General features: G+C 35.8%; 2 protein-coding genes across 6 annotated transcripts; both read left to right on the forward strand.

The window, feature by feature from the left end:
* The first annotated feature begins 917 nt into the window (after positions 1-917).
* Positions 918-9,374, forward strand: LOC133864933 (uncharacterized). Of its 5 annotated transcripts, none has more exons than XM_062301379.1 (6): positions 926-1,189; positions 5,079-5,182; positions 5,503-5,569; positions 7,700-7,826; positions 7,938-8,055; positions 9,026-9,374. In XM_062301379.1, exons 3-6 carry the CDS (start codon positions 5,560-5,562, stop codon positions 9,077-9,079), a joined length of 309 nt encoding a protein of 102 aa, XP_062157363.1. In that variant the 5' UTR covers positions 926-1,189; positions 5,079-5,182; positions 5,503-5,559; the 3' UTR covers positions 9,080-9,374. The 5 variants fall into 5 exon arrangements, 3 of the variants coding, with proteins under 3 accessions (XP_062157363.1, XP_062157365.1, XP_062157362.1); XR_009899585.1 differs by lacking the exon at positions 926-1,189 and adding an exon at positions 4,935-4,949; XR_009899586.1 differs by lacking the exon at positions 5,079-5,182 and having other exon boundaries at positions 918-1,189; positions 7,622-7,826.
* Positions 9,375-15,723: 6,349 nt separating this feature from the next.
* On the forward strand, positions 15,724-17,738 carry LOC133864951 (formin-like protein 20). Its single transcript, XM_062301405.1, has one exon. It carries the CDS (start codon positions 15,843-15,845, stop codon positions 17,421-17,423), a length of 1,581 nt encoding a protein of 526 aa, XP_062157389.1. The 5' UTR covers positions 15,724-15,842; the 3' UTR covers positions 17,424-17,738.
* Positions 17,739-18,660: the final 922 nt, after the last annotated feature.

Below are 18,660 nucleotides of genomic sequence, written 5' to 3' on the forward strand. Positions count from 1 at the left end.
ACAACTTTTCACCACCTTGTCTATGTGGCAAGGTGGTCCCCCACTTTATTTTATTTTTTAAAAATAAAAAAAAACTCTAAAGTTAGTAGGGGACCACCTTGCCACATAGACAAGGTGGTGAAAAGTTGTATATTTAGGTGATAGTGAATCATTACTCATATATATATATATATATATATATATATATTTTGTATATTTTATATATATATTTCACTAATGCATGCGCGATATTCAAACCATTTATATTTTTTATGTTATGAATTTTTAATATATTTTTTTTATGTTCGATTTGTAATTTATGATTTCTTATGTTTGTTGGCTTGATTGTTATGCTCGTTGAATTATTGATAAAAAAAAAACATAAGAGTGTTTTTTGTGAGCATTGATTGTCATGAATATTTTGAGATCGTATCCATCATTCCATTTTTTTTATCAGTTCTACATATTTTTTGTGTTACATTATATTTTCAAAAAAGTCTAAAAAACTAAAAATCGATCAGAATTATTTTTAAAAACATTTAAAATAGGTTCATTACTTATTTGCGGATAGCGGATAATAACCACACATAATAACCACAATAACCGCATCAATACAAATAGCAAAAAATGATATAAATTCGAATATCTAAAAATAATATCCATATTTTATAAATATAAGTGTAAATATAACAAATAACCACTCGAATATTCACATATACCCCTAATTATTCACATATACCCCTAATTATTACAAAGGAAAAACTATTAAAAAAAGGAGAAAGAAAAAAAATAAAAAAATAAAAAAAAAGGATTGGTTGAGGTCCTTTGGGAATTATCGGGGGATAATCCCGGAGAGGTGGGGTCGGAAGTAATGGAACTAACAGAAGCAAGAAAATAGAACGACATCGTTTAGCACAATCATTTGTTGGCTGTTGCTTCCTGCGGGAAGTGATGGGAGGGGGGGGAAGAGGGAGTGTCATTTTCTTTCCTTTTCATAATTCTTCAGTTGATTAATGGAGAGCAGCGTTATCATAGCCATCTAAAAAGCAGACGAAAAGCACTTATTATAACAAACAGCTTTTTATCTTTCACTAATCACTAGTAATCATCGGCTGCTCTTGAATTCCATGCTCTAAAGGAAAAGCCTTTCCCAACAGAAGCTGCTTCTGCTGTCTTCGCCTCTCCTTTTGCTGTGGTTTATCAGAGGCAGGTTGACTCTCTCTCTCTCTCTGTTGTTGCTAAGAGTTGGAAATTTTGGGTTTTGAATTCTTCTGCTTTGTAGACGTGGTTGCTGAAATTGTCTTCTTAGAGTGATTTCTTCTGTTGTACTTGTTTATGGTTTTTGATTGAACCTATCTGCTGAGAAATGGGTTTTCTTTTTTTCTTTTTTTTGCGCGATTTTGGTCTTACGGGACTTGATAAAACTCATTTGCTTTACGGGGTTTTTTTTCCCCTTTCTGGTGGGGCTTGGTGAAATTTCTCGGTATTGACGTGGGTTGAGCAAATGTCATATGATTTTATAGTTTTTCTTTTTGCGGTGTAGTTTTGGTTGAAAGGAAGGGTTTTGTGAGTTGTTCACGATAACACTGTGCTATCGATCAGAGATAGAGATAGCATTGGTGTACAGTGTAGCTGTTGAATGCAATTCTTTTTCATTTTTTTTTTTGGTGGTGCCGCAAGGAGAGGGCGTAACCTAAAATTAATTAATTTTTTTAAAAAAAAAAATAAAAATTGGCCTTTCTTTTTACTTCTAAGCATGTGAATATTCTTTATTTGTATTGGTTTTACTGAGCATCCCTTTCTGTATGTTTGGGTTGATTCTCAAGTTAAAGCCTTTATCAGGCTCATTTACATATGAGATTTTTCTTTCCCTTCTATGCATTGGGTTCTGCTCAAAATTCATTTGACATGGGTTTTCTTGGCTTCAATGTTTGGGAAGTTTAACTAGATTATCAGTATTTAAAGGACTTGATATTTTTTCTTTTAAATCACAGCTAGTGATGAATTATGAAATTTTACCTGAGGTTTTTTTTTTGCCATCTTTTTTCCAAACTGCTCACTCCTCCAGCCCGTCTAGGTAAGATATAATCATGTTACATGAACTCTTATTATCCCTTTTGGTTTGATGTATCCAGCTGAATCAAAGGAAATTATAACTTTGTTGTTATCAATCTCTCTTCACTGAGAATGCTTATGAGCTATGATAGCTTGATCTCTTGTGATTTTGAACCCGCCAATCTATTGTTGCTCAAATGAGTGTAATAGTACTGTTTTTCTGGTGAAATTCAATTTGGGTTCTGAATCTAGGATAGATAATATGTTATATTCAGTTTTCTGTAATGGTCTTGGGGAATTAGGGATCATCGTTGTTGGAAGTTGTATAATTCTTCGCCGGTGGGTTGGCTCAAGTGGTAAGAGCCTTGGTCTTTGTGGTAGTCCCATGAGGTCTAAGGTTCGAATCCCTTAGGCACAAACAATTCTTTCAGGCCAGCCCACTAGCAAAGCCGGAGTATTACCCGATTCGTGTGGAGATGGCGCTATACATTGGTCCGAGATTTACCTGACAAGGGTGGGTACACGAAGTGACTCTATCTTGGAGGAGTTCCTCATAATAATAATAATAATAAATAAATAAAATAAAATAAAATAAAAAATTGTATAATTCTTAGAAAAGTTGGCAATCTGAATTTCCAGTTATCCTTTTTCCAATGTACCAGATTGTGGAGGTTGTTCTCATCATTTAAGTCAGAGTGTTTGCATGGCAAAGAGAAAAGGCAGGTGCCAATTTTTATATCATTTTTATGATATATCTTTTGAGAACAATAGTGCATATGTGACAGAGTTTTGGCGACACTAATTTCTTTCTGCTAAGTAGTAAAACCTGGTCAGAGATGGATGATTTTGTTTCCTAAAGGCCGTGACAGGCGGGGTTGGGGTCGTGTTTTTGGGGAGCTGAGCAAAGCGTTGGCTTTTTTTGAAACCACGGTGGTGTCTTCATCTTCTAGTGGCGCTCCAGTGGGGAAGAGTTTGGGTAAGGGTTCAGGCTTTTTGTCGTTCACAGAGGTGGTGTTCTCGTTGGCTACTGTCTTAGATGGCGGCCTTTGGTTCAAACAGGGGCGGTGGTCCAGTGCGAGGTGGAGAAGATCATCCCGCTGGGTCGGGAGTAGGAGACGATTCGCAGGCAGTGGATTGCTTCGCAATGGAGAGGTCCTCTTTTGGTCCTCTGAGTAAAGACCTTCATGCTGATGGCTCCAAGATTCGAGACTACAAAGGATGCAGTCTGACGTGCTCCAAGAAGAGGGTTGCAGTGGATGACGTTGAGCTTGAAGTTGACGCATCAGTGCAGGAGTTTGGGGTTTTTAGGAAGCATCTTGATATTTTTGAAGCATGGCTAGTTTGGGCTTGTGGGAATAGGGCTAAATTGGGCTTGTATTCCTCTTTTGGGCTGAAGCGGAGAATGGGCAGGAATGGGTTGGGCCGGTTGCATTTAAGGGCTGGGTCCAGTAGGGTGGGCTGTAGGGCCCTATTCGAGAAAGACAACTAAGTTGGGTCTTGATCCGGTTCATAGTTTCAACGCATTTTATGTGGGTTTGAGCTTGAGTCCGAGTACGATTTTAGGCTCGGCGTCTTCGGCAGCCGCCGTTGGTTCTTCTTCTCCAGCGCCGAAAGCTTTGGGTAGTTCGTCAGTTGAGTTCTCGGTGTCTTCTGTGCGCGCCTGTTCTTCTCCACCAAAGTTTTCATCTCCAGCAGCTGTAGTGGAGAAGTTTTCTACCGCTGTTCCGCAGCAGGTTGCCTTGGGTTGCTCTTCAGTTGCTATTTCGGCGTTTTCTGCAGCTAAGCTCCTCTATCCACCGCCGGTAGACATGGGTTTCTCGATGGGGTGCTCCTCAGGCATAGGGTTGGCACCTTCTGTGCACTGGAACTCCTTTCTCCCCGGAGGAGTTGTCTTCGGCATCCTTGAATGGGTCTGAATCTTTCGGAGCCACTTTTTCAGGGGTGGTTGCCTTGAGTGAAAGGCTTCGCCTGTCTTGTTCGGTGATGTCAAAGTGCGGGGCTCCCATCTACCCGTCAGATTCCAAGCAGATGCAGAGATATTACCTGAAAGCAAAGAAAGGCAATGTAGCACAGGTGGACGCTTCTCTGATTGCTTAGGCTGTGGCGGCAATCAATGTTCTGATAGCATAGTCTTTGGGTGTTCCTTTTCAGCCCCCTATTGGACCTGTGGACCAGTCCTCGACGACGCTAGGTGGGGGAGTGGTTTCGGTTGCCCAACCCTCGTCTGGTGGTTCCCTCCCCCTTTTCAGTGGGTTTTGTTTCCTCCGAGGCCGTTCTCCTCGATGTATGGGTGTTCTCCCCAATTTTTACCTGGTATGTCTTGGACAGACCAACAGTCTTCTTGGGTCTTTGAGGTGGGTGAATCTTCGAAGGGGGGTGATCCTAAGGAAGGAGTTGTTGTATACCCCAAGGTAGTGCAAGATGCTAGGTCGTGTTTTCGCACAATGGGGGTTTCTTTCAAGGGGACTGAGAATGGTATTCTAGATTTCTTGACTTTAGTTAATGAGGGGTAGCACTTTGTCTCTACTCCTAAGAAAAAGAGAAAAGAAAGGTCAAGAATCTAGAACTCAATCAATTTCGATGTTGGGGGTGTGGGTTCTAGCCGGGTTAGAAGCAAGAGGTTGGGGGTTTAATGTAACCTTTCTTCTGTCTTTTGGGTTTTTTCAGGTGTTCTTCTTTTGTTTTTTGTTTTTCTTTTATTTTGGTGTCCTTGTCTACTCCTTGTATGCTTAGGCGCGCCTTTACGCTTTTTTAATGCTATTTATTTTATTACCTATCAAAAAAAATTATTGATATTAAAAGTTGGGTGTGTACACAGGAGTAAGATCTTAGAGAAAATTGAGAGTTTGTTTGCTATTCCACCGGCCTCTTGGAAGATAGCTAGAAGGCTATGTCATCTTTGAGAGCTTGTTAAAGTGATAAGCGAGGATCTTTTGACCCTGTTTCATTTGTAGTGCATGAGTTGTATTTGATTTGTTTATGTATATGTTTTGCCTCTATGGAGATTCTGCTTGGTGGTGATATTATCTTAATGGTGATTACAGTGCTTGATAGATGTCTCTGCCTTTTGACATCAAAGATGTGTCTATTCTTAAGTAGATTGGGTTTTCCAGGTGGTGGGTGATTTGTTATAAGCATCATTTTGAAGGTGATTACTTGGCAGAATTAATCACTTTTTCGATTATGTACTGATTAAATGATATGTCTGCACTTTGTTGGAAAATTAATTTACTGTATGCATTGCACAATTAGTTTTTGTTTTATTCTCTTCTTTTATTCATTCGAGTGCCTCTTTTTTTTCTTTTTTCTTTTTTTTTTTAAAAAAAAAAATTCAACCTTCTCACTTCAAAGTTGTACACTTCTCTAACAATCTTATAGTCAACCTATCTTCATCTTTTCTTTTTCTTATTTTTGATAAGTAGTCAACCCATCTTCATCTTTTTAATAGATGTATACTTCATGTAGCAGGTGCTTTGAAGGCAGAGAAGGGAGCTGAGGCTATTGCGATAATTTATTCTGGGAGACATGGATCAGAGTACTCAACTTCTCCTGTGTCCCCCTCCCCCCATCTTTTTTCTACTTGTTATAGTTTGGACTTGGCCTTAATATTGCTAGTTCGATTTTTTTTTTTCTTAAATTCTTTTGAAGGGCTTTCTGATCTCTTTATATTAGTTTATTTCTAGGTGGTCTTGATGCAAGCAGAGTTGTATGTGGTTATAATGGTTGTCTGTCTTCCCTTTGCGAGATAATATTTAAGGCTCAAATATTGGTTTTGGAATTTGGAATTCACTGGGCCTAAAGACAATTTAATTTTCTTTTAAATCAAGGACCTGGGAGATATCTATACCGTGAGACCTCCTAACCAAATGTTGGTCTGACACGATGTAGTGTTGAGGACCAATGAGTAGAAATGATGCTTGATTGACTTCTAGCCCTGTGAGCCTCTTACAATGTTACTGTTAATAGTTAATAAGCTCTCTAGCAAGCGGGACTGTTGATAAAGTTTGTCTCAATACCGTGAAGCTATTCATCCTCTGATCTTTCTTCTTAGGTCTTTAACTCAGTCAGAACACAATATATTCTTTCCTTATAAATTCCTCTGCTTGCTATCGGAGAATATTACAGTTACCATGTGGGGTTTATGCTTTTTAATAATTAGTTGTCCCTTGATAACTTCCTTTCTCCGAAACTTTATGAGCACTATAGACAGCCTGACAGTTATTCCTAGTTTGATATTCGTGGACTTGTTATTCACTTCCGTGGAAAATTCAGACTTTCTTTTTGATGCTGCAATCGCTTAAAAACATATACTTTGAGGCTCAATAGCTTATGTGAATTGTAAATCGCTTTCGAGTTTCATCACAATAGCAAACACCCGTTCATTACCCTGGATTTAAACTGAAATTAACATAAACCAAGGACAAGCAGCCCAGTGTCTCTTTTGGATATGTTTAGCAATTAGTAATTTTGTGTTCGAAGTAGATGGAGAAACAAAATACTCATGTGATGTAGGACAAGATGAAGTGTGGATGATATATGGATGAAATATGGCACATGAGAAAGATGGTGTAATAGTTGTAGGTTGTTCTGAGGTGATGGAGCATTAAATGGATTTGGGTTTTAGGGCATGGTAGATTGGAGTTGCAGAGGTTGTTTGATGTGGATAGTTTTGCTTAACTACAGGCAGACTTTGTGGAGAATACTGCAGAAATAAAAAGAAAGAAAGGAGAAGATCATGATGATGATGATGAAATGTGGATGAAATATGGTACATGAGAAAGATGGTGTAATAGTAGGTTGTTCGGAGGTGATGGGGCATTAATAGATATGGGTTTTTGGGCATGATAGATTGGAGCTGCAGAGGTTGTTTGATGTGGATAGTTTTGCTTAACGACAGGCAGACTTTGTGGAGAATACTGCAGAAATTAGAATTAAGAAGAAGAAGAGGGACATTCAATTCTACTAAAATTCGTTTGATTACAACTGAATAAATCTATAGCCTAGCAAACTTTATTGAAAAGTAAGTGTCTTCCACCAATATGGAAAGTAAGTCAAACGCAATCATACCTGAGGAGCACTAACTGCGTACTCAATAGAGCACTCAGTGGACACAGATACTGCTAGAAACACTTGATCAAATTCAACCTTAGTTAAAGTGGTATAGAACCTATGCAGTAGAGTTGTGTTATTTGCAAACACTCACTTTGTACACACTTTTACAATGGGTGTGGGACCCATGTATGTGGGACCCATCTGGGTCCCACATACATGGGTGTGGTGGGTCCCACATACATGGGTCCCACACCCATTGTGAGTGTGTGTACAAAGTGAGTGTGTACAAAAATCATTTTCCCTATGCAGTATTTTGCACAAAACTACGATTTTGCCACTACTATAAAAAGAAATCCCATAGTTTCTGGAGTTGCTTCTTAAATTTAAAACTGATTTAATCATATACTGATTCTTTCGAGGCAACACCTCGGCCCCACATGTTAAAACCCTAAATTGCCAAAACTGGAAATTGCATAAGAAATTTTTGCAGTTGCATCATTTTGCCTTGCTTCTGTTGTTGTTTTCTTTTTTGCAGTAACTCTGCAATCTGTATGTCTTTATCTGTACATAAAGTGACTGAACAAGTCGCTGAAGGTGTTAACATTGAACACAGGACTCTCAACAGATGTAGTGGACTATAGAAACGGTGACTATGCCAATATTAAAGATGCGGAGAACCCTCAATTGGGAATGTTTGATAAGCCCCTTCCTTGCTTTGGCTGTGGAATTGGATGGTTTTCGTGAGTTTTCATAGCTCTTCTCTCTCTCTCTCTCTCTCTCTCTCTCTCTCTCTCACACACACACATAAACACACACTACGTGTGTATTGATGGCTGCACTTTCTCTTGCAGTCTTTTGCTAGGATTTGCATGCCCACTGATGTGGTACTATGCTACAATTCTATACTTTAGAAAGTACTATCATAAGGATCCAAGGGAGCGGGATGGACTTGCTGCCAATACATTTGCTGTAAGTACCGCACTCACTGTTTTATCTTATGCTTTGTTTGCTAGTTTATTTGTTTCAACGCGTATATGACGAGCTTGATATTTTCTTATCACCATTGTTTTTTCTTCTTGTAATATCTAAACATTTTAATATTATCATAACTACTAATTGAGATATGAATATAGTGAGTTGCACTGTTATGGTATATTATAAGGGTTAATAAGGAAATTGGTAAGGAATATTATATAGGGGTAAATAGGGGAATTAGCTAGGGAGAATTAGTTAGGATATTGCTTCTAGAATATGCTTTTAGAGTCTATAAAAAAAAACCAAGTTTGTAAAGAAAGGCATGAAATGAATATTACAAAAATTGATTCCCTTAGGAGAATTGCTGTTCTCAAATCAGCTTGGAGACTTGGGCATCTCGAATAGCCCATTATCTTGTTCTTATTTCCTCATCTTCAATCCATTATTCATCATTCTAATCTCATTTCCATACAAAAATCCCAAAATATACACAAATCCAAGAAAGGTACATAACATGCACAAAAAAAAAAAAAAAAAAAAAATCTCAATTCAAATAACTAAAGGTTTTATGAGATTAAAAGGTGTCGGTTGAGCGCCTTGTGGCTATATCATAATAGATCTGAACACTTGCCCCGAATCAACTTCTTTCTTTCTTTTTTGTTTGTAGCTTGGGGGCGGGGGGACAGATAAGTTTTTCATGATTGATCAATACAACATTAAATAGTGGCACTTCCCATCCAATCCTACCAACACACAATGTGCTTGTACACAGTGCACGCACAACCATGAAAAAGATCTGCTTTCCCCACTTTCATCTACCTTCTCTGTAAAATTGTGAACAGCGGGGTTATTAGCAGATCTTGCAGTGAAAAATATTTTGTGGACTCAATTGCAATGAATTATGATGAAGCATGTGTATGCCATTTGTCTTTTTCATTAATCCCAAATGTTATGGTCGTTGCAGGCTTTGCTATGTACAATTGCTGTGATAATTACAGTTGCTGTTATTCTCTTATAGTCGTTTTCACTACAATTATGCGCCTGTACCCATCACTATGTCACCTTCCTTGAGGAAAAGCCTGAGCTGATGGTTTAGAACTCAGCTACTCAAAGCTTCCTTCCAGTAATCGTAAAGGTGCCAGAAGAGGCAATTGATTTAACTGGTTCAGCCATGTGAATACCTAAAAGCAGTTTTTGGGTTTCTCCTTAGCCTTGTGCATAATACGAACCCTGTATAGTAAGAGATCGCAAGCATTCACATTGGATTTTCTAGATTCCTATATAGCTAATTAAAAGCAATTTTTTTTTTTTTAGCTAATGAATTTTGAAATAAACTCTACATCCAATTATCTGTTCTCTCTCTCTCTCTCTCTCTCTCTCTCTATATATATATATTATTCTTTCTTTTATTTCATTTTTCAAGCATATACTTGCTTTTTGATGAAAGAGAGAAAGAAAAAGGATAGAGAAATGAATAAAGAAAGAGAGAGAGGGAGAGAGAAAATCATAAAAAATAAAAACTTATGCATTCATCTACGGTGTACATGTGGGTAAACACTGTAGATGAAATTCAAATACATTATGCAAAGTTATTTGTTTATAAATGGAAGTCCAGAAAAATCTTTTTGTGTATGTCAGTATGTGGAATTTTTTTAATCTTTTAGGGGAGACTTCACAAAATCTTTTTGAACTTTCAATCAATCTCCCTAAAGTTTAAAAACTCAATTTCACCTTTGAACTTTTAATTTGATGTAATGTTCCTCTTCAGTTAGGGTTTGACATTAAATCATAATAGACGTATGGAAAATGACTAAAATACCTTCTCTCTTTTTGATTTAATAATAAAACAAATGGGCTAACCTTGTGACCTACTATCGTGGGTCACCATACCTATGGCGGGGTCTTCTGACCCATGCTGGATTACGCTGTGACTTGCGTTCGGTCAAAGTGTGATCCACTGTCATGGGTCTGGTAGTGACCTCAACTGGGTCATCAGGTGACTCAGTCATGGGTCTGCCGTCATCCACGTTGAGTCAACTTTTTAAAAAATATATATATATATATACATATATATATATATATATATATATATATATATATTAATTTGAATTAAGGGAAAATTTGGTATTTAATAAAAAGTTTCAGGGGCATAAAGACTGTTTCACCTGATTTGCCATTTAATTTAACGTCAAACCCTGATAGATAAAAGGACATTGCATCAAATTATGAGTTTGAGGGGTGAAATTAATAGTTTTTTTTTTTTTTTTTTTTTGCTTTATTGTTAAGTTTGTATCGAATGGCTTTGGAACCCATGAAGAGCTCTCCATCCCCATTTTATAAAGGAAAGATGTTTTAATCACTTAAACTAGATATGTAGTGGTGGAAGATTCTAAAAAGAAATTTGGGAAAAATTCACAAAACTCCCTTGAACTTTCACTCAATTTACTCTCCAAAGTTTTTTTTTTTTTTTTTTTTTTAAAAAAAAAAAAAATCAATTTCACCCCTCAATCTTTGAATTTGTTGTAATGTCCCCCCTCCGTTAGGGTTTAGCGTTAAATCAGACGACAAAATGGGTAAAATGACTCATGAAACTTTTATAAAATTTTGAATTTACCCTTAATTTCAAATTAATTTTTTTTTTAAAAAAAAAAAAATTGAGACCCAACCGGATCACCCGCTAGACCCATGGCAGGGTTTGGTGGTGACCTCATCGAGGGTCAGAAGACCCCACCGTGGGTTTGGTGACCCACGGGTCCTTCATTTTTTTTTATATGAAAAGAAAAACAAACTAAAGGGTATATTTGTCATTTTCACTAAAAGCGTTAGGATTTAACGTCAAACCTTAACAGAAGGGAGACATTGCATCAAATTAGAAGTTTGAGGGGTGAAATTGAGAATTTTTGAACTTTGAGGGGTAGTTTCAAATCCAGTGAAAGTTTAACGGGGTTTTATGAAATTTCCCCAAAAAGTTTTAATCAACTTATAGTCATATATATATAACTCGACATGATATAAAATAAATCCACGAACTCGACCCTGATTTTAAGGGATGTCAATTTTTATCACTAGGCACATCAAATAAAATGCTTGGAATACAACTTTTTACTACAATTTTTTTTAAGCAATTTTTACTACAAATTTTATATTTAAGAAGTTAGCCATTATAATTACTAGCTTATAACCCGTGTGAGTATTAATTATAATTTAATTTTGAAACTTAAAAAAACATCTCCATTGTACATAGAACATTGCATAAATATATAAATTACATAAAATTTTACTATTAAAAGAACCATAATTTTAGTTTTAATCCATATAAATTAAAACATATTAAAATCTTTGTTCCCATAGGTATAATTTAGAATAAAAATTAGTATGAAGAAAAATAGCAAGAAGAAAACCATGATTTTGATTACCAAAGCATAAAATAGAAAATTATCAGGAATTTTTTATATCGTTGATGTGATAATTATCACCACTTAATGCTATAATGAGACTTAATGCTATAATGCGAAAAAAAATCTTTATTTTGGTTTCATGAAGATTTACACCCATGATCTTTTCATTAAAGCACAATAAATTTATTAAAATCATGACAAAATATGTTCAACATTTAAAATTCACCGATTTTTTACTTAAAAAATCGGTTCAATATTTAAAAATGATGGGTTCATGCCACGTGTCACAATTATAGGCCAACTCTAAGTTAGAACTTGGCTTATATATATATATATATATAATTTCATCAATTATGAACTGTCACATCAATTTATGAATGACTTTATAATAAAAGTTGTAATACATCACACACCTCAACATTAAAATTGACATGATAATGAATTGCTTTAGGTGAATTTGTATTGCATAAAAAATTAATGATCTTGTACGTACAATATCATTCAAACATTTGAGAGGGATTTTTTTTTTTGTTTAGTGAGCTTTTATAATTGCAACCTAATCTTTAAGCATCTTTACAAGTTCTTGTTTCAAGTTTCACAAAACTTAGCTTGGCATTACTTTCATACTATTTGATAATGTCACGAGGCTCACGAAAAAAACACAAATCACTCAAAATTATTTTTATTTTTATGTCACATCGAACACTTTTTTAAATAAAAAAAAAAAATGCGAAGCACAATCTAAAAAGCATAAACAAATGGATAAATTTTTTTAAAAAAATATCCTTTGTATGATAGATGAAAAAGCTTTTGGGAAAGAAAAAAAAAATCCTTCATTGCTTGTTGAAAAAATGTGAGCAATATAAAAAGTAGAAGTAAAGATTTTTGCTTTAAAAAAATTGGATATAATTTGAGATAATTCAAAAATAAGGGTATTTTGGGGGTGCTTTTTATTTTTAGATTGTTTTTGAAGGAAATGGGAATTATTCCCCTAGAATTGGTGTTGATTATTATAGTAGAAAAAAATTATTTGTCAACACTTGTACAGTTGTACTCAATAATTGAACTTGTTTGCATGGGAATTGAATTCTCATGGAATCCCTGTCTCTGTCTGTCTGGCAAACACAAAGCTGTTACGCTGACGGCTGACACAAGAAAACTTTGAGGAAACTCCATCGGCGTCGTGTCCGGAATTCTCTCCCCATCCATCCTCTGACAAAGTCTAATAATTGCAGCCTCAACCCTATTTTTCTGATTTTCATTGGTTAAAATAAAATAAGATTCAAGAGAAGCTCAAGCACACAAGGGGCTCATTTGTTAACAAACGAGCTCCATGATTTGAGTTTATATTTTGATTATGTTCAATTATTTATTTGATAATACAATGAAAATACCTACTTATAGCCGCAAGAGCGGAACTATAAATTTAAATTTAAATTTAAAGAGGGTTAAATTGTATTTAAAAAAAATTTAGGGGTCAAAGTATAAAAAAAAAGATGGTCAAAAGAGCAGCTGAACCATCCCAAGAGTTTAGGAGAAGTTGGTGAATAGGATTAAGAACTCGGCTAAGGCCCGATTGAGGATGATGCGTTGGCTTACGACTTAGCCGCCTATCGGATGCGGAACTCCTACGCCTTGTTCAATTTCTTACTCTGTGTAAACTCTGGCCAACCTGACCCAATGAAAGTCACGTCAAAGCGACTGTTCCTAGAGCTGTCCTTGTCTAGGTTGTCTCGTCAAAACAGTGAAAGAAGGCTGACGGATCGGTGGCTCAAGCCCCTTGCAGTTGAATCTGAAGGTGGTAGAACCAACCCCAAGGCCATAGGGGGTGGTCGACCACTCAACACCAATCTTATTTTATTTTATTTTATTATAATTTTTAAGATAATTTTGTACTTTCATAATGACCGTGCCGGAAAAAAAAGTAGAAACTTATACAAAGAGAATTATTTATTACACAAACATACTACAAAGAGTTATTTATTACTTTTGAAACCTGAACGAATTATTCATCAAACCTCCTACACAAACCAATATAACAAGTTTCCTAAGACCAAAATATCCATTACAAGTATACAATAACTTCACACAATGTTGTATTATAAGCAACCAAAGTCTTTTGAAAGCTTTGACAGAAAACATAAAAAAATAAAATAAAAAAAAAAAATAATAATAATAATAAAAATGGATAACATAACACGCTTCCCTTAACCTTTTTAATACTAATTAATTAATTTTATCTCCTAACCATTGTCTTACTCTTTGGGTTTAGTGAGAATTTGTTGTCGCACGCGGAATGTATGCCCCTAATCAAATCGCCCATGGCATAATTTCTACTCTTTTTATTTTTCAATACTTTTTTTAAAAAAAAATAATTATCGATTATTTCAAAAAATTTAAGATGATAATAAATAAGAGATAAACGCCTCTAATATTTTAAGCTGAAAAATGATAAATTTAATAATTTAATTAATCTTTTAATATTTTTCATTATGATAAAGCGAATGCTGCCACCTGCATAATTGAAAAAATATGAATTATAATGTTATTATTAGAAGTAATTCTATATGTATATTAAGTGTCTATAAAAAAATAAGGTAATTTTTAAAATCACTATTGGGCGTGTGATTGATCAAAGAAAAATTAAACCTTGTGGTGGCGAAGCGGAGGTTTTAGACTAATAACTTTGAGTAATTCTACATGTGCATTAAGTATCCATCAAGTATAAATAAAAAAAAATGAAGAGGCTTTTAAAATCACAATTTGATCAAAATTATTTTTTTTATCAATAACTTGGGGCTCACTTGAAAATGCTTGTCATTTCATTTTTTTCAAAAGCTATTTTTAAAAAAATGAATAAATTTTTTTGAAATATGATAAAATATTTGATAATGACTAAGGGTGCATTTGACATTGTGATTTTATAAAAAAAAAAAAAAAAAAGTTTAAATTATTTGGAACTGCGTTTTTTAAAAATTGTTATTTGAAATTGTGAACAATTGAATGCTTTTTTTAAAACACACAATTTTAAAGGTCAAAAAATTAAATATTTTTTAAAAATTACATTTTCAAATTGCATAATTTTAAGTTATACTTTTTAAAATCGTAAATTTAAATAAATCCAAAGAAAATGATTTTGTGATTTAAGTATTTAAAAAATAAAATTGTGCCTTTTAGTTATACTTTTGAGAACAAACAAGTCCTCGAATGTGGAATCCATCCACTTCTGAGGCTCGATTTTGGAGGTAGTGTTCTGTGAGAAAGTAGCACAAATTTAGGGCGGTGGGTGCTGCGGTTGAAGATGGATGTCTGTCAATAGTTGTATCACCTAGTTTTAGTCAAACTTATTAAACCTAAAAGTAAGTAAAGAAAGGCCCATTTTTTCTACACTCTACAATCAATCAATCATAGACGATCTTGCCCCCAATCCCGCTGTCATTCTTACAATGACAGCCAACATGGATGCCAGCCCTTTTCTAATAAACTTTTCGAAAGCAAAAAAAAAGAAGAAGAGATTTTTAATTCCCTTTATAAAATTGTCCAAGTAGTGTTCTTTGATACTTAAGAAATATATATATATATATATATATAGTAAGAAGAAATTCTATTAAAAAAAGTATGTGGTTTGTAATATGATAAAAGATTTATGACAATTTTATAAAGTGAAATGCTAATATATACTTTTATTTTATTGGGTTTATGTGATAGTGTCTTTCAGCACAATAAAATGAGAATGTAATTTGTAACATTATTCTCATATAGTTTATATATCATTTTTTTATCTTTATTTTATCGCTTAAAGTTGATATGACTTTTAAAATCGACATAAACTTTAAAAGATTAAAAAAAAAAATTGATATATCGACTATGCTAAAATAATGTTACTGAACTAATATAACAATGTACATTTATATTTATTATTATTATTATTATTTTAGAATAGATGAACACGATTATATCAGCCCATTGAGCCCATTAAGATGGGAGTATAGCATGCATCTAAAAGAAATGATTAAGAGAAGTAATATATTCTTGTCACTTTAATTTTATTAAACTGATGTGACAACGGTTTCTGAGATTTAATTTTTATTCTTCTAAATGACAATTGATTCAAATGCCTATAATAGAAACATTAATCCTTTGTTTAATTGGAATTATATTACGTTTACCAAAAACAAAAAGAAGAAGAAGAGGACGGGCCCACATTTATCATTATTATATAAATACATACCACCCATTTTCATCAAAGCCAAGCTGAGGAATTAACGTACGCATCAGAGCCCATAAAAGCAAGAAAAGCAAACTCAAGGGGAAATACACAAAAGCAAAAGCAAAAGCTAAAAAAAGTATCTGAAAAAGCTCATCACAATTCAACCTCAAATAATGGAAGAGGAGGAAGACATGCTCCGGCCACCATTTTGGCTGCAGAACACCGACTCTCTCCGCAACCGGAACCGTCTCCGCCGCTCCTCGTCCCTCTTCCTCAACTCCGGTCTTCTTCTTGTACTCTTGTTGGTCGTGGCATTTTTCTTCATCTTCGTAGTATTTCCTTCCTTTCTCTCTTTCACCTCACACATATTTAGGCCGCATCTGGTGAAGAAAAGCTGGGATTCCCTCAATCTAGTCCTCGTTCTTTTCGCCATTGCCTGTGCCTTCCTCAACCGAAACCAAAACAACAACAACAACAACGAAGATCGAAGCGTTTCAAATGCATCGCAAGAGGCTAACAAGTCAAACCCTTCGACCCCGCATCGATGGTACGAGTATTCAGATCGGACGGTTGGCTATAACGCCGTCAACAGGTTAAGGAGCAGCAGTTCCTACCCGGATCTACGTCAAGAGTCTGCATGGGTGGCCGAAGATGAACGGTGGCGATTTTGCGATGACAGCCACATCAGTAATTACCACTTTCCGGGCTCGGATCAGCTGCATCACCGCCAGCCACGGCGAGAGCCGCCTCAAGAAGAAGATTTGGAGATGAAGACGAAGACTATAGCTGTGGATACTTTCGTCGTCGGCAGAGAGGAAGTTTCATCAGATTCGCCTCCTTCGCCACCGCCACAACCCACGCCGCCGCCGCCGCCGCCGCCCAAGTCAGTTAAGCGCACAGCAAAGAGAACATCATATGAAGCTCTTGGGCACCACGAAAAGACTGAAAATGAAAACCCCAGAAAAGAAGACTCAGAAGTGGCCAAGAGTATTCTCCAACCTCCGCCTCCACCGCCGCCAGTGTTTGAACAGGCAGAGCAAAGGAGTTACGGCGAAAGGAACGAGAAGAAGAGATCACCAGGAAGCTCCGCCACCAAAGATTTCTTGATCTCGTTGACGAGGAAGAAGAAGAAGCGAAGGCAAAAGAGCGTCGAAAACCTCGACTCTATTCTAAACTCTCAACCCCATTCGTCCCTTCCTTTATATCCACCGCCATCGCCCCCACCTCCGCCGCCGCCGTTGCCTCCGCCGCCTTCTTCAGTCTTTCACAACCTATTCTCCTCCAAGAAGGCAAAGACCAAGAAGGTTCATTCAGTTCCACCGCCAGCGCCAGCGCCGCCACCACCGCCACGAGCTAAGGCAGCGCGTAAGCCTCCATTGCCGGCGAAGACAAGCAGTATTTTCCACGAAAACGCGAGATCGGGAAACAATTCGCCGGTGGTTCCGATACCGCCACCGCCGCCTCCACCGCCATTTAAAATACCGGAATGGAAGTTCGTGGTGCAAGGCGACTTTGTTAGGATCAAAAGCGATACTAGTTCGCGTAGCGGTTCTCCGGACTTGGATGAGACGGACGGTGGAGATCCAACGACGTCGACGTCGTCGCCAATGTTCTGTCCGAGCCCGGACGTTGACACCAAGGCTGATAGCTTCATTGCGAGGTTTAGAGCTAATCTGAAACTGGAGAAGATGAATTCTATCAAGCAGAAGCGAGGCCCAGATACAGATACTGTGGACGGAGCAGGTCCAAGCTAAGAGTTTGAAGGTGGCATGGTTTTTGTTTTTATTTTTTCAATTTTTTTATTTTTTTATTTTTTTATTTTTATTTTTTTCTGTTTATTTTGGGGAGTTTTTGTTAAAGTGAGAGATGTTCTCATTGTCCTGACCTACACATGAATATCTGAGTATATACATAGTTAGAGATACCAAGTTTAATTCATTTGGATTTTTTTAATTTTTTTTCCTGCATTTTTTCAATTTATTTGTTATAGAAACTCACGGAGATGCATAGGCTTGTATACCACGTAATTGTCAGAACTTGTATTTAAACAAAAGCTGTTGGGAGGTGTTTGTTTGTGTTTCTGTTGTTGAAAAGGTAGTTTGTAGTTTTATATATATTTTATAATTGTTTTGTCTTTTAAAGTAAAATAGAGCCGTACAAGCGGATGAATTATTAATCGTTAATAACAGTTAACTGTATAACTGTAAATAAATAATAACTGCATAATTGCCTAAGTCAGTTGCGATTATCAATTATAAGAATTTAAGAATCTAGCTAATAACAGGATAACTAATTTTTTTGTTTGAGATGCGATTTCTCTTCTTTTTTCGTTGTGAGACCCGGCCAAGACCGATGAAACTTTGGTTCAACTCCTTCTTATCGTTATTTTGATTAGACTGAATTAACGTAAAAATTATCTTTATTTTTAGTTATTTTCCTTCTGTCGTGCGTCAATTTGGTTTTGGGTTGTGAATTGTGATGGTGTCTTGGACCTCCTCGTGATGTATTTGATTGCAGTTATCTAGTATATATTTATGTATTTGGGTACCTAATCCATTGCTCTGCTTCAAGATTGTTGTTGGATGCCTGTTTTTAAATGCATTTTTCTTGTTGGATGCCTTTTAAGAAATTGCTTTACAAACAAAAACAAAGAAACTTGTATTGGTGAGTTGATTCCTTTGCTCTTGGCTTAAAAGGTGGAAAAATTAGTCACTCTAACCAGAGTAGTGTAGACTAAACCAAGTTCATGCAGTGAGGAGTGGTCTTATATATTCTTTCTTTTATTTTTTATTTTTTTGGACCTCTCTTGCGTGTTCTCGGTTATCATGAGGTGTATTCAAGCATTATTACAAATCAATAATTTAAGTTAATAATGCATAAAGTAACTACCGATTAATAACCGACTTTTAATAACTGCATAACCGTTGATTGTAGTTAACCACTAACATGTATAATGGTAACGGTCTTACTTTAAAGTCGTTTGTTTGTTTT

This window comes from Alnus glutinosa, chromosome 3, assembly GCF_958979055.1.
Source record: "Alnus glutinosa chromosome 3, dhAlnGlut1.1, whole genome shotgun sequence".
NCBI classification, from domain to species: Eukaryota; Viridiplantae; Streptophyta; class Magnoliopsida; order Fagales; family Betulaceae; genus Alnus; species Alnus glutinosa.